General features: G+C 42.7%; 1 protein-coding gene and 2 long non-coding RNA genes across 4 annotated transcripts; 1 reads left to right on the plus strand and 2 right to left on the minus strand.

Moving 5' to 3' along the window:
* The first annotated feature begins 536 nt into the window (after positions 1 to 536).
* On the plus strand, positions 537 to 18,399 carry LOC135342378 (zonadhesin-like). 2 transcript variants are annotated; one of them, XM_064539109.1, is made up of 23 exons: positions 537 to 714; positions 813 to 986; positions 7,779 to 8,006; positions 8,121 to 8,348; positions 8,665 to 8,889; positions 9,012 to 9,239; positions 9,397 to 9,621; positions 9,744 to 9,971; positions 10,129 to 10,353; positions 10,476 to 10,703; positions 10,861 to 11,088; positions 11,211 to 11,438; positions 11,596 to 11,823; positions 11,958 to 12,179; positions 12,297 to 12,536; positions 15,919 to 16,011; positions 16,065 to 16,253; positions 16,324 to 16,524; positions 16,589 to 16,620; positions 16,679 to 16,842; positions 16,940 to 17,049; positions 18,010 to 18,181; positions 18,233 to 18,399. In XM_064539109.1, the coding sequence occupies exons 1-23, from the start codon at positions 627 to 629 to the stop codon at positions 18,276 to 18,278; spliced, it is 4,230 nt and encodes a 1,409-aa protein (XP_064395179.1). In that variant the 5' UTR covers positions 537 to 626; the 3' UTR covers positions 18,279 to 18,399. The 2 variants fall into 2 exon arrangements, with proteins under 2 accessions (XP_064395179.1, XP_064395180.1); XM_064539110.1 differs by lacking the exon at positions 8,121 to 8,348.
* Positions 2,292 to 7,863, minus strand: LOC135342384 (uncharacterized). Its single transcript, XR_010396855.1, has 3 exons — positions 7,757 to 7,863; positions 2,602 to 2,804; positions 2,292 to 2,533 (listed from the first exon to the last, which is right to left on the minus strand). It is a non-coding gene; the product is annotated as an uncharacterized LOC135342384 (long non-coding RNA).
* On the minus strand, positions 11,702 to 12,075 carry LOC135342385 (uncharacterized). Its single transcript, XR_010396856.1, has 2 exons — positions 11,935 to 12,075; positions 11,702 to 11,867 (listed from the first exon to the last, which is right to left on the minus strand). It is a non-coding gene; the product is annotated as an uncharacterized LOC135342385 (long non-coding RNA).
* Positions 18,400 to 23,936: the final 5,537 nt, after the last annotated feature.

Genomic DNA, 23,936 nt, shown 5'->3' on the forward strand with positions numbered 1-23,936 from the left:
GCCGTAAAATGTAGTGTCGAGAAAAACGCCTCTAAAAGATTGCTCAATTAGGAAAAATAAGGTAAGAAAGTTTAGACGAGGCGCTTCGATGGAAAGAGTTAGATTTAGAGCATCAGATTTTACAGAGAGGTAGTAGGAGGTAGTAGAAGGACTGTAGATACTAAAATAAAAAATTATGCCAATAACATTTTATTTGAGATTTTATACTGTAGGCATAAATTTAGCTGTAGCTCAATACTAAATCCTGCTCCAATAGTCTGGTTTTCCCAGAGCCTGTCACGTTTGTGCAGTTGACCACAGTTGACCAAAGTTGCATAACTATCAAGTGAATGTGGGTTATGTCCCGTGGTTTATCTACAGAGGATCCGACATGCGTGCACGAATCACTACAAGTTCAGTGCATTGATGTCATTGCGGTCACGTGATGATGTCCAGGCCAAATGCACTGAATTTGTAGTGATTCGGTCACGGTCACGTGATGATGTTTGGACATGGTCTCAAGTCCAAGCGCTAGGCCGGTGCTCTAGGAAAAACACGCGGACGGGGCGTACCCTCGATCTGGACAGGACCCGAGACTATTGCTCTGATTGCTATGTATTGTATCCCTTGGGAACGATAGTATAGTAATGGCCTCACTTGCACTATCTATGGCTTCACTACAGCTATGTGTGTTGCTCTCCTTAACCTTGTTGCCGTTTACGCTGCAAACTGAAGGTGATATAACATTATTAACATTCTCAATCTCTGCATGTATTTTAAGAATAATTATGATCTAGCAAATGATTCAGCTCGATAATAACTTATCTTTTTAGACTGTACTAACGACGGCAGGGGGAAGGTGTACCAAAGTTGTGGATCACCATGTACTCTGACCTGTGAAAACTACATGTCTCCACCGTTTTGCCTGGCATCCTGTTCAGAGGGTTGCTTCTGTCCCGACGGAACAGTCGAACACAACGGAGACTGTATTCTGACTTCTGATTGTCGTAAGTAATGCTTATGACGGGTAATTAATGGAATATCACCTTTACAATCTGTGTACTGACTCGATGACTCTCTCAGTAATCAATTAACATGTCAAGTAATCATGTAGCTAGCAACATTACGAATTCCTTTTGGTCAAAAAGAACAAGTGCAGTCTCTAAGAATGTATAACTATCTTAAGCTTATCAGAAGCTATAACATTACTTCATCTCTTACTCAGCAAACGTACAATGAATAGCTGGGCATGAATAGCTGGGCGTGCGTGGGACAGAATACATGAAATGCATAACAACGCAAGCATAGCTGCCTTTACACTGAGCATAGCATTATTATACTTTCATTTTTCAGTGTGCTATGTAATGGTAACAGAATGTGAACTTTTTCTGATCGTTTACTGTACTGCTGTGCCTACGTATCACTTAAGTGTGATTGTGGCGTTTGTTTGATAGTACTGCTCTAAATGTTATGTAACCTCAGAACTTCCTGCTATGTGGTGGTCCAATATCACAGACAGATGGCTGATGCAATATTCACAAGTGTTACTTTCTCATGGCAAATTGTCTAATGTGATTCACAATGTTATGCGTGCTGATGAGTGGTGTGAATATACAGTTTCCACATACTTTGGTTGCCTGGTGGCACACACTTTCCATTACGGATTTGTTGCTCTCTTACTTTGCATTGTAAACGTAGTACGTTCATACCGTCCTAATGCAGTGCACGTGTTTTGCAGCAAAAAGTGAAGCAGTGTGACAGCATGCTGGGTGGGTCACAATGAAAATACTTGATACAAAGCTTCCAACACTCTGCCAATCCTAATTACAAGTATGGTTGTAAAGCACCGCGTGCTGATGGAACATTAACGCAAAGCTTTATAACATGAAGCTACATGTACTACTGTAGATCTACATTTTGTGTTATATATTACATAATACATTGCATTCAGGGAATGGTACAAAAATGTGCGAAACGATCGACTGTAATTGTTAGAGGATGCCAAAAGATTCAAAGTCCGTAATGGCTGCTGCTCTCATGAAACAGTGTGGACGTTTTGGCAACTCGGCTTATTCCTCACTCCTCACTCTTGCCAGCCCTGCCAATGATAGCGTTCTAGTGCATACCGTATTACTAGAATGTTTTGCGAGCATCAAACATCAATTATGCGAATTTTGAGAGGGTCGATCAATTCGCAACAATAAAATCGCAAAACCTACATTGTAAATTATTACTAGATATTTCCTACCTACAGTGTGTACTACACTTTTGCCATAGTCTCAGGGCTACAAGGGAAAATATGGCTCATAAATTGGCACCTCAAGCATAATTATGTAAAAATAATGGTGTTTTTGATGAATGAAATGTCTTGCATGAGAAACAAAATGTCATAAATGAAACATGGAGTCGGGTGTAGTTTGTAATGTAAACTAGTTCAATTTTGCTGTGTGCTTGCAGAAGGAGTGCTTTAGAGACACTCTGGGAGAAGGGCTTGGGTTGAGCCTTGCTCACTAGCACTAGTACTGCACGCCACTGCACTAGGATTGTTCAGTTTCTGTATTCAAAGAAATAGAAACCAGTTTAATAATTTAATAATTATAGGAGTGGCTATTTTAAGCTTACCCCTGGCATAGCCGAAGAGAGCTGGTCTAGACACCGTCTAGAGCTAGCTGTGTTGTTTTTTCTGGCTAGTTGCTGCAGTAGGTACGTGGAGAGGCTGACTAATTGCACAGAGAGGGGGAGTGGCTGGCTGTTCATATTCTGTCCATGCTGCGCAAGGCTTTGAGTGTGGACAGAATCCCTGGTGTGGACGAGGTCTCTTCTTCCTATAGTGTTGCTATGTGGTAGTCATGCAAGCTTATATAGCTGGATGCATAGCAACCAGTCAGCCAATCAGATGATACATATATCAATTAATACATAGTGCCTCGGGGTTTATGACAGTAAACCACACCTCTCCTTCGGGCTTACGCCCTCGTAGTCGGGAGGTTTACTGTCATAACCCCTCTACACTGTACATTAACTAATACTAAATACACACGATCCTTGCCAAAACGCAATAGTTAGATTGCAAAAGGTCAACTTTTCTGCTAATTTGGCTAATTCGCAATGGTTTTTCACCAGCAAAATGTTCTAGTATACGGTAGCTACCTACTAAATAAAATGTGGAGTTCAGATTGTTGCTCTGATACCATAATTATATGCACTTCTAAGTACACGTCATGTAGTTTGAAGAGGTTTGCCACTTACTAAAACTGTACACAGGTTGAACTCTAATTGAAGGTTAACTTGCTGTTAGTTTGGAGTAGCAATGTTTTATCTCAATAGATTTTGCTATGCACGAGTATACTGCATACTGAAGAGATTGCAATGCCCTTAAAAGTAAGCCATAACTTACATTGTAATTGAGAATGACAAATCATGAGAAAAGGAAAAAAAACGTAGCTAGAAGCGTAGATAGTCTAGAATTGTGCTGATCCCATTGTGTAGGTGAATGAATAAGTTGCAACATTACATGTACATGTATCTCCCCAAATGTTGTAATAGTGGGAATTAGATGATAAACGGAGGTGATCGTATGTAATATCCTAGCCTCGATCCCAGGCCGCACTTTCCACTAGGGAAGTGGGCCTGGTATCGACTGCTTGCGCATGCGCTAATATCCCCCCGGTATCTGGGGGCTTTGGATAACATCGTTTATGCTCAGTAAAACTATGACATCACAATGAAAGGAAGTGGATTGAAGGAAGTAGATAGAAAGTTCGATTGAAGGTTTCTAGCCCATCGGATAGCATTCTCTGATAGCTACCCTTAGCCTGCTATGTTAACAAAAGACTCACAGCCTGCAACAGTGTGGATGACGATCGTCTGAAAGGAGTGACGGCTGATAAAAGCCTATATGGACAGGCCACGCCCATTTAACACTAACTTGGGTGAAAGTCTACTATACTACTGCTACTGATTCTATCAGAAGAAAATAGCAGTACAACAAACCTGCACAGCTCTGTCTCTAGCTAGCTAGCTATATAGCTCTGTGTATGACTTTTAGGATATTTTCTCTGATGTATCCAGTATTATAGGAATATTTACGGGAAAAAATCCAATTATTTGGCGCATGCGCAAGCAGTCGATAGCAGGCCTTCTTTCAAAGGCCGGTGAAGGAGGCTAGTAATATCCTGGAAGTGAAGTGTTTCAACAAGTTTTTTTTATCATGTAACTGAGTTAGAAAATTTATTCAAGCTTAACCCCGTGTAATTTTTGGACCTTAGATCTTCTTTAAATTCAACCTGTCTTGCTTGTGTCTATTTTGGTGTTTGAGCCAATCCTACATACTGTTTGTTTGCACTTGCTTATGCCTCGAGTAGTCGTCTGGTCTGTGTGTGTATGTTGTACATGTACATGCATATGTGTGATTCTGAGTCTGCTCACCTGGATGCTATGGCGCTGCGTTTACAGCATGGATAGCCTCAACACAACAAATTATTAGTGACTTTTGCATAATGAATAAGTATGGAAATCACTGGCAACGGGATGCTGAAATTTTAGCAATGTGAACCTCACCCAAAGCTGCTAGAGTACTGAGGTGCTAAACGCTCGGTGGTTGTATAATCATGAGCAATCAACATTCCATTGTGAATTGACCTCAAGACAAGAGTGCTCAGACGGTCTTCTCAAAATGGCGTCTGATTCATGAGACTAGTAGTGCGCTTGTGTGATGCCTTGAGTTAAAGCCACATATACCGGTATGGCAGGTACATGTAGTAATATCTGGGGGTCAAAACATTCGTCATTTAATCGAGCAACCGTATAGCAGTTAATTTACGAGGGTCTAATTTTTCATGGATTGATTATTTTGTGCATTTTGCGTACATGGTAACAGATTTTTTAGCAGACTTTACGTGTATATTGAACATGTATTTTCGCGATTGACGATTTTGCAGCTTAGTTGAAATCCGTGAAATCCATGGCATGGTTCATTTCAGTGCGAGTTTAGCGGGTTAACCGATTAGAGCAAATAAATTTTCCTACTTGCCCCTTTTTCCTATAATATTATTTTAAAACCCACATTTTCACCCACTTGTGCAAAATTCCCCAAACAAACCTGCATGGCAATATTAGCCCTAGAAAATTACCTGCTATGTTATGGTAATTACCTGGCATAATCACAATTTATGTACCAATACATGTACAATGTAGGAGCAAAGTTGCACTTCTTTACTCTCTAGACTAAGGCACCTTGTCTCTTATTTAGAGCTACAGTAGCTACAATGGAGAGGTACATGTAGTGTACAGTTTTGTTGTTACTGAATGAGCAATTTTAGAAGTCAAACTACACCACATGCTAAATTATAAAACCACCCTAATACATGCAAGCACCAACGTAGTCTCGCAAGGCCCGCCCCTCACTCACTCAGGGTCTGGCAACAGTATGCGTGTGGAGTACGTTGTCCCAGTGGAATATTCATTCAACGTCCACTCTATACTGGGCGTGGCAGCTAGCTGCTCAGCCTATCAGCATGCTAATCCATGACATCATGTGGGTGTGATTTTTTATAATTATGAGTGGGTTGATGATTGGCGGTGCCTAGATATCCTGACAACTCCACATGCACACTGTTGCCAGACTCTGAGTGAGTGAAGGGGCAGGGCTTGCGAGACTATGTTGGTGCTTGCATGTATTAGGGTGGTTCTATAATTTAGACACTCCAGAATTCAAATTCTAAATAAGAACCATTTCGAATTATTTTTGTGGTGCTTAGCTAATTAGAACGTATGCTTTCATGGCCCCAAGAAGTAAAGTTCTTTAAGGTTACGATCGATGCATTGTTCGCCCACGCAGTAATTTATCAGTAGTAAATCAAGCTCGTCTTGACTGTATACACTAGTCGTCATTTTATATACTAAATAATTATTACCAGCAAGGCAATTATCTATTTAAACGAGGAAAAGGGCGGGGCAGCTCGAAACAATTTCTTGAAAACAATCAAGTTAGCTCGCAGAGAAGTAGAAAACAACTGAAAAAACAATAGCCGACCAGCTAGTAAACTTTAGCATTTTTCATCAGTTTGTAGATAGATAGGAGCAAGAACTCTTCGAGTCGCCCTCAGGAATATCATAAACTGCTGGTAGGTCACTGTTTAGTTCTTGTCAGAGTCTTTCTTTCTCTAATATTTGACGACTAAAATCGGCTATGACCACAATATTGTGCAGTAAAGTTGTACCGTCTAGTTAGCGTACTATAGCTAGCAAGCGCTATAATAGTTACTTAGGAGCAGTGCAACAGTATAGACACATACAATAATAGAAACAATGTCTATCTTTCTCACAATAATTCATGAGCAAACACTGCATCGTAACCTAGTTATAACACGGGCACTCTCTGAAGTACGGCCACCTCGATATACCGGCCATTTGGCTTAGCACGGAATGCTAGCTATATATTTACTGCACAAAACTCACCCTGAAGTACGGCCACTCGCTATTCCGTTTACCGTCCAGTGCTGGCTGTCCCAAACAAGGTTTTCAATGTAATTTTATACGTATATTACGGCCGGATATGACGTTTTGGGTGTGGCTTAGCAAATAAAATTGGATTACACTTAAATAGAGAACAGAATGATTCATTATCCTTCATTATCCTCGAGACAAGAACCGCAAAAGTAGTTATTAGATTCGAGGTAAGGTCGTTTTTAAGCCGCGGCTATTTCCTGAGCTACAGCCACCTCGCTATTCCGGCCAAGCTGCTAGTCTCATGAATCAGCCGCCGTTCCTTTGGAACCACCGTCTGAGCACTCTTGTCATGAAGTCAATTCAAAATGGAATGTTGATTGCTCACAAAACCAATGGAATATAATTAAATTCGTGATCTTACGCCCACACGTATTTGCTAATTGTTAATATAAATGTACAAATCTTCAAGCGAAGGCATCTCTCTCTATTTGTGTTTTGCTTGTGGTGCTAAATCTTGCCCAAGGACCCCTGCTTTGCTTGCTTATGCTTCGCAGCAGCTTCTATGTACGAAGTGTTTACCATGCGTAATGCATGCGTAATGATTATCCAAATGCGTTGAGCAAAGTGCAGTTCTTTGCTGCCTCCAAGTTCATCACCTGACTGGACTTCTGCAATCTGATTGGTCAAGACGGAATTCCGTCTTGGCACATAAAACGATGACAAGAGTGCTCAGACGGTGTTCCAAAGGAACGGCGGCTGATTCATGAGACTACCAAGCTGCATGGTCCCAAGGGTGACCGGATTAACGAGAGTCTACATGTACAATGTAGGTAGGTAGAACCACAGCTAAATAGACTTTTGAGACTGAGAGGCCAGTTCTTCGAGCTGGAGTTTAAGCTCTGTTAAGCCACGCCTATTCAACTGTTCCAAATTCGCTCTTTTGGTAAGAACCATTCTAGATCTATAATTCTTTTACATCTAAAGCACCATTTCCAGATTCTAATTAAATTTTTGGTGCTATAAAATTAACGATCATGGTACATTTGTACACCAGCTAGCTATAGCCTATCGTTTGTCTTATAGCTAGCTAGCTGATGGCTTTCAAATACTTTTATCGCTCGAGAAAGACCATGAACAGGAAGCTAGACAGATTGTGACAGGATATGATGTGGGCATAACCCTGCAAAATTCGCTCTCCACGCGCTCATAGTCTTTCAACCCCCCTTTTTTATTTCCTGGATCCGCCACTGCATTGTACATGTAACTACAATCACTACCCTTGTTACACAGTAATATACGAATAATTTTGGGTATGTATTTAGCTTACTTAAATTAATGTTCTCATGTAGCCACTGAGTCCACTGCTATTCCACCATCGCCATCTTCATCCATAAACACTACTACACTTGTGTGTCCTGCGGGGAAAATCCACACAATGTGTGGCCCACGTTGTCACGTCTTCTGTGGGGGCAGACGAGAGTGTCAATCTAGAAACTGTGTTGAGGGCTGCTTCTGTGACAGTGATATGGTTGAACTTGGGGAGACATGTGTTCGCCCAGAAGACTGTCCCGTTCCAGGTACATGTACTAGCTATCATAACCCTCCCCCTCACACAATCATACCCTTGTACACAGTAGCATATGAACGTGGGTATATATTCAAGGCTTACCTAAATCAATGTTCTCATGTAGCCACTGAGTCCACCACTGCCCCACCATCCCCATCTTCATCCATAAACAATACTACACTTGTGTGTCCCGCGGGGAAGATCCACACAATGTGTGGCCCACGTTGTCACGTCTTCTGTGGGGGAAGACGAGAGTGCCAATCTAGAAACTGTGTTGAGGGCTGCTTCTGTGACAGTGATATGGTTGAACTTGGAGAGACATGTGTTCGCCCAGAAGACTGTCCAGTTCTAGGTACAATGTACTATCAATTTGTCGCATATACCCTCCCCCTCACACAATCATACCCTTGTACACAATAGCATATGAACGTGGGTCTATATTCAAGGCTTACCTAAATCAATGTTCTCATGTAGCCACTGAGTCCACTACTGCCCCACCATCACCATCTTCATCCACAAACACTACTACACTTACATTATTTTTCATAACCCTCCCCCTCATACAGTCACTACCCTTGTACATAGTAGCATATGAGCGTGGGTACATGTACATGTACATGTATGTATTCAAGGCTTACCCAAATCAATGTTCTCATGTACATGTATAGCTGAGTCCACCACTGCCCCACCATCACCATCTTCATCCACAAACACTACTACACTTGTGTGTCCTGCGGGGAAAATCCACACAATGTGTGGCCCACGTTGTCATGTCTTCTGTGGGGGTAGACGAGAGTGCCAATCTAGAAACTGTGTTGAGGGCTGCTTCTGTGACAGTGATATGGTTGAACTTGGGGAGACATGTGTTCGCCCAGAAGACTGCCCAGTTCTAGGTACAATGTACTATCAATTTGTCACATATACCCTCCCCCTCACACAATCATACCATTGTACACAATAGCATATGAGCGTGGGTCTATATTCAAGGCTTACCTAAATCAATGTTATCATGTAGCCACTGAGTCCACTACTGCCCCACCATCACCATCTTCATCTACAAACACTACTACACTTGTGTGTCCTGCGGGGAAAATCCACACAATGTGTGGTCCACGTTGTCACGTCTTCTGTGGGGGCAGACGAGAGTGCCAATCTAGAAACTGTGTTGAGGGCTGCTTCTGTGACAGTGATATGGTTGAACTTGGGGAGACATGTGTTCGCCCAGAAGACTGTCCCGTTCCAGGTACATGCACTATCAATTTGTCGCATTATTTTTCATAACCCTCCCCCTCATACAGTCACTACCCTTGTACACAGTAGCATATGAGCGTGGGTACATGTACGTGTACATGTATGTATTCAAGGCTTACCCAAATCAATGTTCTCATGTACATGTATAGCTGAGTCCACCACTGCCCCACCATCACCATCTTCATCCACAAACACTACTACACTTGTGTGTCCTGCGGGGAAAATCCACACAATGTGTGGTCCACGTTGTCATGTCTTCTGTGGGGGTAGACGAGAGTGCCAATCTAGAAACTGTGTTGAGGGCTGCTTCTGTGACAGTGATATGGTTGAACTTGGGGAGACATGTGTTCGCCCAGAAGACTGCCCAGTTCTAGGTACAATGTACTATCAATTTGTCACATATACCCTCCCCCTCACACAATCATACCCTTGTACACAATAGCATATGAGCGTGGGTCTATATTCAAGGCTTACCTAAATCAATGTTATCATGTAGCCACTGAGTCCACTACTGCCCCACCATCACCATCTTCATCTACAAACACTACTACACTTGTGTGTCCTGCGGGGAAAATCCACACAATGTGTGGTCCACGTTGTCACGTCTTCTGTGGGGGCAGACGAGAGTGCCAATCTAGAAACTGTGTTGAGGGCTGCTTCTGTGACAGTGATATGGTTGAACTTGGGGAGACATGTGTTCGCCCAGAAGACTGTCCCGTTCCAGGTACATGCACTATCAATTTGTCGCATTATTTTTCATAACCCTCCCCCTCATACAGTCACTACCCTTGTACACAGTAGCATATGAGCGTGGGTACATGTACGTGTACATGTATGTATTCAAGGCTTACCCAAATCAATGTTCTCATGTACATGTATAGCTGAGTCCACCACTGCCCCACCATCACCATCTTCATCCACAAACACTACTACACTTGTGTGTCCTGCGGGGAAAATCCACACAATGTGTGGTCCACGTTGTCATGTCTTCTGTGGGGGTAGACGAGAGTGCCAATCTAGAAACTGTGTTGAGGGCTGCTTCTGTGACAGTGATATGGTTGAACTTGGGGAGACATGTGTTCGCCCAGAAGACTGCCCAGTTCTAGGTACAATGTACTATCAATTTGTCACATATACCCTCCCCCTCACACAATCATACCCTTGTACACAATAGCATATGAGCGTGGGTCTATATTCAAGGCTTACCTAAATCAATATTATCATGTAGCCACTGAGTCCACTACTGCCCCATCATCACCATCTTCATCTACAAACACTACTACACTTGTGTGTCCTGCGGGGAAAATCCACACAATGTGTGGTCCACGTTGTCACGTCTTCTGTGGGGGCAGACGAGAGTGCCAATCTAGAAACTGTGTTGAGGGCTGCTTCTGTGACAGTGATATGGTTGAACTTGGGGAGACATGTGTTCGCCCAGAAGACTGTCCCGTTCCAGGTACATGCACTATCAATTTGTCGCATTATTTTTCATAACCCTCCCCCTCATACAGTCACTACCCTTGTACACAGTAGCATATGAGCGTGGGTACATGTACGTGTACATGTATGTATTCAAGGCTTACCCAAATCAATGTTCTCATGTACATGTATAGCCACTGAGTCCACCACTGCCCCACCATCACCATCTTCATCCACAAACACTACTACACTTGTGTGTCCTGCGGGGAAAATCCACACAATGTGTGGTCCACGTTGTCATGTCTTCTGTGGGGGTAGACGAGAGTGCCAATCTAGAAACTGTGTTGAGGGCTGCTTCTGTGACAGTGATATGGTTGAACTTGGGGAGACATGTGTTCGCCCAGAAGACTGCCCAGTTCTAGGTACAATGTACTATCAATTTGTCACATATACCCTCCCCCTCACACAATCATACCCTTGTACACAATAGCATATGAGCGTGGGTCTATATTCAAGGCTTACCTAAATCAATATTATCATGTAGCCACTGAGTCCACTACTGCCCCATCATCACCATCTTCATCTACAAACACTACTACACTTGTGTGTCCTGCGGGGAAAATCCACACAATGTGTGGTCCACGTTGTCACGTCTTCTGTGGGGGCAGACGAGAGTGCCAATCTAGAAACTGTGTTGAGGGCTGCTTCTGTGACAGTGATATGGTTGAACTTGGGGAGACATGTGTTCGCCCAGAAGACTGTCCCGTTCCAGGTACATGCACTATCAATTTGTCGCATTATTTTTCATAACCCTCCCCCTCATACAGTCACTACCCTTGTACACAGTAGCATATGAGCGTGGGTACATGTACGTGTACATGTATGTATTCAAGGCTTACCCAAATCAATGTTCTCATGTACATGTATAGCCACTGAGTCCACCACTGCCCCACCATCACCATCTTCATCCACAAACAATACTACACTTGTGTGTCCTGCGGGCAAAATCCACACAATGTGTGGCCCACGTTGTCATGTCTTCTGTGGGGGTAGACGAGAGTGCCAATCTAGAAACTGTGTTGAGGGCTGCTTCTGTGACAGTGATATGGTTGAACTTGGGGAGACATGTGTTCGCCCAGAAGACTGTCCAGTTCCAGGTACTATCAATTTGTCGCATTATTTTTCATAACTCACACAATCACTGTCCTTGTACACAGTAGCATATAAACGTGGGTGGGTACATGTACATGTATGTATTCAAGGCTTACCCAAGTCAATGTTCTCTGTATAGCCACTGAGTCCACCACTGCCCCACCATCACCATCTTCATCCACAAACACTACTACACCTGTGTGTCCTGCGGGCAAAATCTACACAATGTGTGGCCCACGTTGTCACGTCTTCTGTGGGGGCAGACGAGAGTGCCAATCTAGAAACTGTGTTGAGGGCTGCTTTTGTGACACCGATATGGTTGAATTTGGGGAGACATGTGTTCGCCCAGAAGATTGTCCAGGTAAATCTATCAGTTCTTTGTCCCTCCCTCTTCGATCTATGTACATGTAGTGATAACTTTAACTAATACATGTAAATGTATAGTACATGCAGAATGAATACCTTGTCTTCATTTTAGCTCCTGCTACCACCTTGATGCCTCCTACCATATCAACTACTACTTCTGCCCTCTCACCTTTGGTCTGTACTTCTGGCAAAGAGTACAGACAGTGTGGTCCCGTGTGTAAAGACACTTGTGGTACACTGTTTGGCAATCAGCCCAAACTTTGCTTCTCTCTAAGATGTTTCGCTGGCTGTTTCTGTCCTGAGGGCACAATAGAGCATGAAGGGCAGTGCATCAAGAGTACAGCCTGCCCCAGTAAGAATGCATGCATGCATTCACTGTAAAATATGTACAGTAAGTAGTATTTACAACAAGGATGTGTTATTTTCATCGATACCGTGATCGAAACACTATAAAGGACCTCTCCCTAACAACAATTTAATACATGATGCCTACTCAAAAAGAGCGAGACTAATGCAGCTTTCAAACAGCTACATGTACATGTAGTTGAGCAACATGTTGTCTTCTACAGACATGCTCAGGAGCTTCCAAGGTTAAAGCGTTGTGCATTCGAATGCTGCATTGCAAGCTCTTCTATCTACATGTATGTTGATTAAACGCCCTCCTTGAATAAACGTCCATATCGTTTTTTTAAACACCCAGGGTAAAAGCTCTGTCTTTGTCAATAAACGCCCATCTTAAATAATCGCCCATATATGGGGGGTGGCACTGTGGGTGGAGCTGAAATAGCACACGAAACCCAGTTGCAAGCATGGCAGCATAGAATAATAATACTTTTTATGATGCGTCGATGGCAGAGAGAGAGATACCGACACAGAGGGCACTCCTATGACTTAAATGTAAGCTGAGAAATAGTGAGACAGCAGCCCAAGGAGAGCATAATAACTGCTGCTGTGCAAGAGTTTTGGAGTAGACATAACAATAAACGCCCTCCTGGATTAAACGCCCCCTCTAAAGACTTCGATCTGAAATAAACGCCCGGGCGTTTAATCAACAGTACATGTATCTAAACCACGCCTATCAGTGTTAGGGCTCTGCACTATTGAATGCTAGTTATTTGTAGCTGCAAGGGTGAGGAAAGAGCTGCACTGCTCAGAGTCTCCAAGTAGAAACTTTTATTTTCAGTATTACATTTTTCCGTATGTAATCCGTATTTGGTGATGATTTTCAGTATAAACGATGTGAAAAGGAGTACAAAAGAGTTTAACGCTGTGTAGTGGTTTTAAAATCTGCTTTATTAATGCCCTGCCCCTTCAATAAAGGCGTGGCAAGCTAGCCAAGATAAGCATGTGTTTCAGTAGACTCGCAAGCCACTCCCTTTTCTCTGATTGGACGGGGGCGGGAGAAAAAGGACTGGTGACTCTGGGTTACAGCTTCTGTCTCTACCAGAATTTGGGTAGAGATTATTCATTGATTTTTCCACGTGATCCAAAAATTGCGTGAGGTTAAGTAGAATTGCGTAGCCTGCAAAAGTGATCGCGGGCTTCTTAGCTAGCTACAGCTACAGTTTGAGAATGGATGCTAGTGCTAGAAAAGAGAAGATTGATGGAGTAATAACGACATCAGGCATTCAGCTAGGATATAGTCATCTAAGACACCAGCAGAGATTAGCTGTGTTTCAGTTTTACGTGATGAGAACTGGCAGCCGAAAGTCAGTGTGTTATTGGTTGCCTAAAGCTTTTAATAACCTGTACAATACAAGACAGATAATGCAGTTGAATTGAGAGTAGTCAGACTTGTACAAGCTGTCTTAAATCGCTGCCACTCCTCGGTTCAAAGAAGGACTGCCAAGATTTCTACGTTCATCAGCTGTTCCATGCTAATCCACAAGTTGTGGCACAACAGACACTGGTACAAGGATCTATAACATCAAAAGTCTGGCTGGACAGATCTGTGTACATGCACTTGTCTTTAGCTTTGACTCTGCTTTGACGCATCAGAATAAATTGGATAATTTACACGTGACATTAATATTTAATAACATTCCTGATTTACACAAGCTGTAGCCCAGAGTCACCAGTCCCTTTTCTCCCGTCCCCGTCCAATCAGAGAAAAGGGAGTGGCTTGCGAGTCTAGTGTTTCAGTATCAGACTCACCACTAGCCTCGATCCCAGGCCGCTCTTCCTCGAAGGGGAGGCTAGTGAAGGAGGCTAACTCACCACCAGCATGCATAGGGCATAGAGTTACTACAGCAGAGTTGTAGGGATGCTACTAGACGGTCAACTATAAGCTAGGCCAGTTAACTTAAGCTGACAAAAGGTCATATCTAGTCTTTTAGATAGTCTGGGGGCCAGACCTTTTCTCAAGGGGGGAGGGGGAAGAGAGAAAGAGGTCTGGAGACTCTTGCAGCACTTCCGTGTGCTATTGGAATGTAAATCAGGGAGGAGACTGTGATATTGGAGGCTATGAAGAAGGAGTAGATGTAGCAATGCTCTCATTTCATTGGCTGTATCCAAATTCCATTGGCTGTAATCAAAAATCCACATAGGCAATACTCGCATTTTATTGTGTTAAAAAAATCACATGACATACATGTAGGATATGCATTTCATTGGCTCTGGCCACATTCCGCTAGAGCAAACGGAAATGCTGCAAGAATCTCCAGACCTAATCCTAGCTCTCTAGATTTTGCCCCCGAGCTATTAGGTCTGGCCCCCAGACTATCTTTTAGATTCTGTATTTTGCAGTTAATTCCGTATAACAGAGAAAAATCCGTGTAAATCCGAAAAAAATCGTAAACTTTGAGGCTCTGGCTGCTTCATAAGGGCATGCATGCACCCATTAATTATGAACTTCGAAGTTTTGACCAATTTATAGTCAATCATCCCACTCTTTCTTCTAATTACTACACCACTTCAATAGAAGAACGAACTTTCAGTTTATATATTTCCATTTCCATTTCGGTGCTTAGTTAATTAGAGCGTATTAGTTATTAGTGGGTGGCGTAGCCAGGATTTTTGGAAGAATTGGTTGAGCAGGCCAACTAGAGCTCTGAAGTTTACGTACAAAAAAGGTTGTTGCATATGGCAACTTTTTAACTGGGAGCAACTAAGGTACATGTAAGTCTTACCTTAGTTAGCTTGGCTTGGTAGGTCAATCTACAGACTCAGCAGTAAGCATGCGCATTACATGGCCCTGCCCAGATTTCAATTGCAGTACAGGGTACATTGACAGATCACGATGATTCAAGCTGAGTTAGAGTTTATGGAGCATAAAGGGGGCTAGCTCTGTCAGCCCCCCTCTGCCTGCTCCACTGCGACCATAAAACCAACGATCTACAGTTATAAAATACATTAGCATGGCTTTAAGCAAAAATCTGTTGCCGATACACATTTGATAAAATACTACTTGGGAGTGCAGATTACATGTAGCTAGATCACAAACGTTTAAGGTATTGGAAACTTTTGAGCAGCACCGCAACCAGGTCACTGTATTGTGAATACTTCGTTGTTTTTGTTATGTGTACATGTAGCTCCTCCCTATTCTAATCCACCCAACCAATTATTCTTTGTCGTTCCAAATGTAGACAATTTCCAGATTCAAATTTGGTGCTGTACTTAGAACAAAGACGGTACTGCACCATTCCTACATTCAAATAATAGCATTAGCTTCATGTGCAGCTAGCTTTCCACTAATGTATCAACACCAGCAGTGCTTTCATTTGCATATTTTCTAGACTATCCATGCCAATATGGCAGATGTCCGAATGGGTATAGGTGTGAAGTGGACCCTCAATCACGCCAATCTTTGTGCAAGAGATCGCTGTATGGTAAGATTAAAGATTCCACATTTGTACCACAATGTATGTGTTCATCATTACAGTCCCATGTGATGCGGACGTTTCTCTGGCATGTGATTCAGCGTTCTTAAGGTGTGTAGTTGAGAACACCACCAGATATGCCAGTTGTGTGCCGTCTTGCTACCTGAATAATGGAAACTGTGACAGTGACCAGACGTGTATAGTACAACTTGTTGAGCACGGGAGCACGGTGCACTGTCTTAACTTTAATGGTAGGTACACTGTAATGTTACATTTATACATATGAAGTGGTGTTTATTCTCACTACTGAGCTCTTCTCAGATCTGTCTACTGAATGTCCTCCTGGAATGATAATGGACCAGTGTGGGTCACTTTGTCAGGAGACCTGTGATGATGTTAATGGCGGTGGGATCAAAGCATGTCCTCTAATTTGTGGGCCTGCTGCCTGTGTGTGCCCTTACGGTCTGGTGCGTTACAGGGACCGCTGTGTTGACCCAAAGGAGTGCTACTCATTAGAGAAGTGTAAGCCACAGCTTTTTTGGCTACTGCGCAGTGTAGCACTACTAGCAATTTTGTTCTGTTATAGATCCACCAAACATATTTCCCCTGCCATCTGCGGTGAGTTGGTCGTTGAAGTAACAATGGGTATTGCATACACTATAATTGATATCTACAGAGAGCTGATACTGGGCTGCTGCAACTGAGCTTTTCGGGCATGACTAAGGTTGATTTCGCTACAGTGCAAGATACATTCCTGAGCTCCCTGGATGAGATTTTAAGTGAGCACACTGGGGTGGAGGTGGAGCTTCATGCTGTCCTTGAGAGTGACGGAGGACTAGAGTGAGTACTTCTGTCCTGGGTCACTAACTTTAACGTTTTTGTGTGCAATGTCTGTAGGTTGCTCGAATTTGTTTACTCCACTACTGTGTTACCACAGATTGTATATCATGGTCTCTGGTGGAGATGTTAGTTCTGAGACTCTAAATTACTATGCTGACTTAATCAGTTCTGCTGCTTGGAGCATCCCTATTGATGATGTAGTAGTCAGTAAGTTCACTATCATTATGTTCTTGATTGACAATCAGTAGCAAGATACATGTACGTAACCTTATACAGTCATGCACATTACAAATTACGGTAGATCGCAAAAAAGTTTGCGAACTTTGACGAAAAAGTTTTTGCCTTAGCAAGGTTCATAAATTTGAGGTTTGTAGTTTTGGTTTCTTACTAAACTCTTCTGGAGGCCTTATTAAATGAAAGTACCGCGGGTGCTGATGCCTTGGTGGAGGTGCCAAAGCTACATAACATAAAACTACTAATAGCTAGCTTTTATACACACATTGATTATAATTATCATGATGAACATCTTTAATTTTGCTGCATGCAATCAACCGAATAGTGGGTAATGATCGACCATGATTGTTGAAACGATCGATGCCAAAAGTTTAAGTCTAAAATTGATGGCTGCAAGTTCAGCAGAGCCTTGCAGCTCTCTGCTCACTCTTGCAGCTACCAATAGCTAGCGTTCTAGTGCAGAGCTAACTACTAAGTAGAGTAGTAACACTCGGTGAACAAGTTTTGCTACGGACTCTTCTGAAAAGGCTGCAATGGCATTCCAAGTAAGCAAAACTAGGCATAACTCGAGAACGAAGCATTATTTTGCAAATCCACGAATTAAGATCCAAGTAAACATGACTAGAAGCCTATAGAAACTCTTACTTGCACTTGATTCATCCTTGAGCAGCTGTAGCGGTCTACACACACACACACACACACACACACACACACACACACACACACACACACACACACACACACGCACAAACACACTACCTCACTTGCGCATGCGCACCGAGGCGTAACAAGCTAGGCTATAAGCCATATTAATATGCAAACTTTTTTTGCAATGTACCGTAAGCTAAAGCTACTTACTTCATATACTTACTCTTATTAGTGTGAAAGTAACTGCAGTGTGCAGGGGAATTAATTAAGTTTTATGCTATGCAGTTGAACTGCCACAAGTTGGACGTCTACAAGAAGGACTCAGTCAGTTGACCATAGTTGGAATTGCTGTTGCAGTTGTTGTCATATTTGTTCTGCTAGTTGCATTAGTCATTGTTTCTCTATGCTACTGTACTGTGAGACGAAGACAGTCCGTCAACAAAGGGCCACAAAAGCTGTGAGTGTATATGATCCTTAATGTGAAACTATATTGGTTGTGTTCTTGCAGAAACCCACTGACATACTCCCGGCTGGTAAATGAAGGGATGGGATAATTATGTTGAAGAGACTTCGTAATACTAACAATGACAGGCGTTTTTTAACTCATAATTATTTTGTTACTTAGTATACCCGTTGTTATAATTATATACACCTATATAAAATTATGTACCCTGATATGTATTAGTTATTGCCCAGCACGAGCATGTTGCACGAGGGCGCTTGTAATAACTAACTTGTTGCCCAATGACGTCAAGCTCTTCTGGTCATCTATAAGACATGTGTTTTGAGTGGAAGTAGGTTTTCTTCCCACAACTAATGAAAGGTACTATAAGACATGTGTTTTGAGTGGAATTTCATTAGTTTTGCTGAATTTCATAGTAGGTTTTCTTCCCACAACTTAATGAAAGGTAGATCTAGTAGCCTATAACAAATGAATTATTGGGTGGGTAGTTGGGTCATATAGCATTTCTGGTGCTCAAACACCCAAAAAAAGCTGGAAACAGATGGGTTGGTGTTGGCTGTTTTATGGTTGATATAGCCTCGACTCCAGGACATTGGAGGCCTGGAATCAGGCTAGATTGATATTGCATTGGCAAAGCTTGAAGTAATTGATATAATTGATGTAATTACAGCGCCACCATAATTATTTTAAGCGCCACGTTAGCATCAACATAATTTTTTAGGTCCTAAAAAAGTGCCAACTGTTGTTGGAATTATTTTTTTCTGGTGCTTACAAAAAGGCTTGTTTGAACGCAATTTTTTGTGCTCTAAAGATGTGCCACTCAGAAGTGGAATTAATTTTTTCTGGCGCTGTAGGGTTAATTTCTCAAAAGTGATAATCTACTTGCATGGTGCAGCTTTATAATAGGATTATATTATCCTACTTTCATGCAGTTGCTAAGATATGTCCATGGTATATATAACTACCGTGAAAATTCCGATATTTCCCCAGACATGTTTGGTACAGGATCTTGTGGGGGAGTAGATGCTTAGCGTAGCATAATAATTATTGCATATAGTAGCCAAGAACATTTTTTCTGGCTTAAAGTTTGAAAGGAGTTACCATGGTAAGGGAGTAGATGCTCAGCGCAGCATATATACTTATTGCATAATAATGGATAATCACATAAGATATAAGTTACTAGGCAATGTATTGCCCTTGAGCTGTAGGTTTACTGCCAGAAATCCCTAGAACCTTACCAAGCATTACATGTGCATGTATTATTATGGCTAATGATTATGCCTGTACATGCATGCAAGGGGTCGTTAATTTTTATCCTGGTGCAATGAAATTAAATTAAGATATACATGCATATACATGCAGTGATACGTTGATGTAGACAATAATAATTATTATAATTATTACAAATTAATGTGCACAAATCAGAAAACACGCTTTTATTAGAACTAGAGTTACTCGTTTAAATACCGTATATAGCGGGTAATTTTCGGGTTTAACGTAGGCGTGGCTTACCGGAACGTATGAATGCAGTGCAGGCAATAAGACTAAACGAAATTTACACCACGAAAATTACCGCTATACGGTATCTTCAGGTATAATTATACGTTCGTCAAACGCAAAGCCAATATGTGACAGGCTCTGGGAAAACCAGACTATTGGAGCAGACTAAAATTTTGGTGATTAATGTACCAAGTGATAGAGCAGAGCATTGCCTACACAATGATATGCTTAGTGTTCACATACCTAGTTTCATACCCGAGTTATGCGCGTTGGAAACTTGAAGCCGTAAAATGTAGTATCGAGAAAAACGGCTCTCAAAGATTGCTTAATTAGGAAAAATAAGGTAATAGCAAAAGTTTGGACGAAGCGTTTCGATGGAAAGAGTTGGATTTAGAGCATCAGATTTTACAGAGAGGTAGTAGAAGGACTGCAGATACTTATACACCAATAACATTTTATTTGAGATTTTATACTGTATGCATAAATTTAGCTGTAGCTCAATACTAAATTCTGCTCCAATAGTCTGGTTTTCCCAGAGCCTGTCACATATAAATCGCTTGTGACTGCATAGAGTTACCCTAGGGGGCTCAGCTTTGAAGTTATTTCGTTGAGTGTGCATGGTTATCCATCCATTCATCTTTCGGGATTGTCTCCAAATGCTCCATACCTTTTCTCCCCCCCGGCCCCTGAATATTAAAACACTCTCCCCTAATTTTATACGTTTATTATGGCTGGATATGACGTTTTAGGTACCTATAGCGGGTATTATTTCAAGAGTATAAACTTTAAATTCGCGGAATGACCGTTAGGCCAGGCTAGTAGTTTCTCATCAGCCCCCGCTTCGATCACTTAGCCTTCCCCTCGATCAAAAAGTTCATTACTCATTTGGCCGGGGCATGGACATGGACTTACACCCAGCCAAAATTAATCCCATTTACTGATGATGCAATTTCTATAAAAATAAAATTTTGCACTCTCAGCATATAATATACCTTTGCCTCATCAATAATTATTTTTACAAAAACCATGCATGCATGTGATGAGAATTGCGTTGAGTTTGGCCCCGGAAGTTATGTGGTCAATTATGACTTCATTTATTATTGCTTTATGTGGTTGAAAGTATGCCTATACACTAGCTATAGGTGTTTTTGCTTTAGCGTTATAGAAGAGGCAAATAATTAATTGCTTTGAAAGGGGTGTCCAGTGCATACTGATCGTCTTAACAGACTCAGCTTCTTGCATGGCAGAAAAATGGTTAACGCCACGCCCATCTTGAATGAAATTAGTAAACTCTGACCTCAGCTAACCTTCTGTCTAGTTATGATATTATGTCCACACAAATGAGGTGAAGTTGATGTTTAGCAGTGTAGAACTGCTTGTAGACTTTTTTGCAGACGGCAAAAACAGTTCTCATGAATTATTCATGTTTAGACTCCCACATTAGAAGTAAGCCTCGAGGCAAAACACGGGAAGTGCACCCCGTTGCCAATCCCTTTCTCTTCTATCTCCATAGATAGTGGATGGTCATGCTATATACGGAAGTATAGAGAGCTCTATCGTATCATCTGGAGCTGCATGGGAGGTAGAGATGGATGCTAGTAATTTCTGGAATGTAGTGACGTGTGACATGGGAAGGAGTAGATGTAGTAGTACAGATCTATCCCACACCAGGCATGCCCCTGGCCAACGCACAGGTAAGCCCCTGGTCATGTCTTACACACCATCCAAGGCATGGGTACATCCTACGACATAGCACCAGGCATGCCCCTGGCCAACCTGGTCCATATATGCCATATCACTGGCATCACATATCGGTTACATACCAGGCATGTCCCTGGCCAACGTCCCAGTACACGCCAGGCATGCTCCTGGTTATGTCTCTTATTGGTGACACATTACACAGCAGGCTTGGTCCATCCTGCATCAGGATAGGCTGGCTTCACGTATCAAATACACACCAGGTATGCCCCTGGCCAACATGCCCCCAGGGTCATGCCACTATCGGTTACACATCAGGCATGCCCCTGGCCAACACATTCTGATCGCCCCAGTACAAACCAGGCATGCATGTCGCTGGTATGGGTTAAACGCCCTCTGGTCACGTCGTTGGCATCACATATGGGCTACACTCCAGGCATGCCCCTGGCTAACCCCTTCCATGGCGTGTCTCTGGCTTCATTTATCAATTACACACCCATGCAAGTACATGCCCCCAGTACATCACACATCGGTTACATATCAGGCATACCCCACCAGGCATGCCCCAAAAACCTAACCTCCATTACCCACGTGCACAGATCCACACCCGGACGACATTCGGCAGCAATTCCCCGAACCGGCTCACCTGCCCAACTTCTTCACTTACCGCACCCAATATACACATCCCGATGTTCACGGGGACAACTCTCACCTTGATACAGACAGGCGATCTACGATCTTACCGTCACAGCCGTCCCACCAACAACCCCATCACATTTCACCCAGATGAAGAGTTCCGAATAGGTTTCAATACCTCACAGGCGTTACAAACTTCCGATAGACTGCATCCAAACGTCAATACCTTGACCACGAATGTCGCCCCTTGAATCACCTGAAGGTACACGTCAGCCGTTTCGGGGTCATTCCCAAGAAGCACCACATTCTCGATCTATCTCACCCAGATCGCTGTAGCATCAACGACGGCATCGACAAACAACTCTGCTCTGCTTCAATTGACAACACTGCTCGCAAGATCCTTTTTACGCCAGCTTATCGCCTCGCGGCACCACTGGTAACAAACAAGGCAGATCTGTACTCTTTTCCTGAGGAGGAGGAACGAAACATCGCTACTTTCAACTCATTCAAACACGGTAGTTCTGGTGTCCGACAGATCTTGGCTACAATGCCGGTCATGGGCAAATGACCGGCAAACATTAATATTGCAGCAAAAGAGTTTCTATTAGGCTTAGGAACATGAAATGGACTGGCTCACACATTATTCTCAAATGCGACAACATGGCGGTAGTATCGTCAAACTTCTGGCGCATCTATTGCGTTGCTGCCATTATCTATGTGCACAATTCGACATCACTGTCACGGCTGAGCACATACAGGGAAAAGTAAACACCGCGGCAAACGTAGTACCACTGTTTCATCTTTCCGTTCCACAGGCAGACCAGCAGCCGTCTATAGCCCCACATAACTGGATAATGAACTCCACCCCCGACTGGCTATCCCCTTGTTGGAGAAACAAGTTGCAGCACCACGAGATTGCCGCCAACACACAAAAACTGTAGACATCAGCGCAAAAAATATATTTATCCTTTTGTCCTCTCCCAGCAACCGAAGACACGTTAATTTTATTTGTGACACAGTCTAGAGCGCACTCTACTATACGGTCCTATCTATCGGGAGTTCGACACGTACAAGAACCCACTACAATACAGGCATAAAACCAAAATCAAGCCAGCCAAGACGACGATTTTGACAACGCAATGATATGGGCAGCAGCTTTTCTGGAGTTCTGCCTCATCCTTTCACACGTAACGATTGACACATCCTACAACTGTCTGCCCAGTGGAAGCAATAACAGGGTATTTGGCTTTACGCCAGCAGCGCTGTTTATCTCGCACCCCTCTGAGGTAGCCGAGCCGAGGTGAACCCAGAAAGTCACTCCTTCAGAATCGGGCATCAATGATTCCACCATTAAAACACTGGGTCGATGGTCCAGCGACACCTTTCAGGAAGATACTGAGACTTGATTGATCACAAAATCACTCGTGAGGTCTAGTCGAACAACTTGTGTAGTGTTAACTTTCTACCTTACTTACTTATTTCCTTTTGTTTGGAAGAGAGACCTAATACATTAACATTCCCTCCAAACAATATTTAAATAGAGCTAGTAATCTGCCTGGGTCATAACTAAGGTACATCCTTGCATGGTTGGCATGTTCAAAAGTAGTCGATGTCATTACACGGTAAGTGCACCATGTTAAATGTCAGAATGATTAATTGTCGTTAACAGGTGATGTACAGATGCCAACCAACACGGGCATGCGTAAGGAACACAGGAATCAGTGAACGAACAAAACGAATTAGCCCCCTTTTCCCTCCCTGACTATTAGTCATACGTATTTCGTTTCTCGATTGGGCTTGGTTAGCAGGTAGGTCTATGTAGGGGTCGTATGTTTTATTTTATGTTTTTATTCGCCCTCAGGCGTGATATATATGCAAGGGCTTCCGGCTCCAGCACAATCGGACTTTCCCCGTT

This window comes from Halichondria panicea, chromosome 10 (assembly GCF_963675165.1).
Source record: "Halichondria panicea chromosome 10, odHalPani1.1, whole genome shotgun sequence".
Taxonomy (NCBI): domain Eukaryota; kingdom Metazoa; phylum Porifera; class Demospongiae; order Suberitida; family Halichondriidae; genus Halichondria; species Halichondria panicea.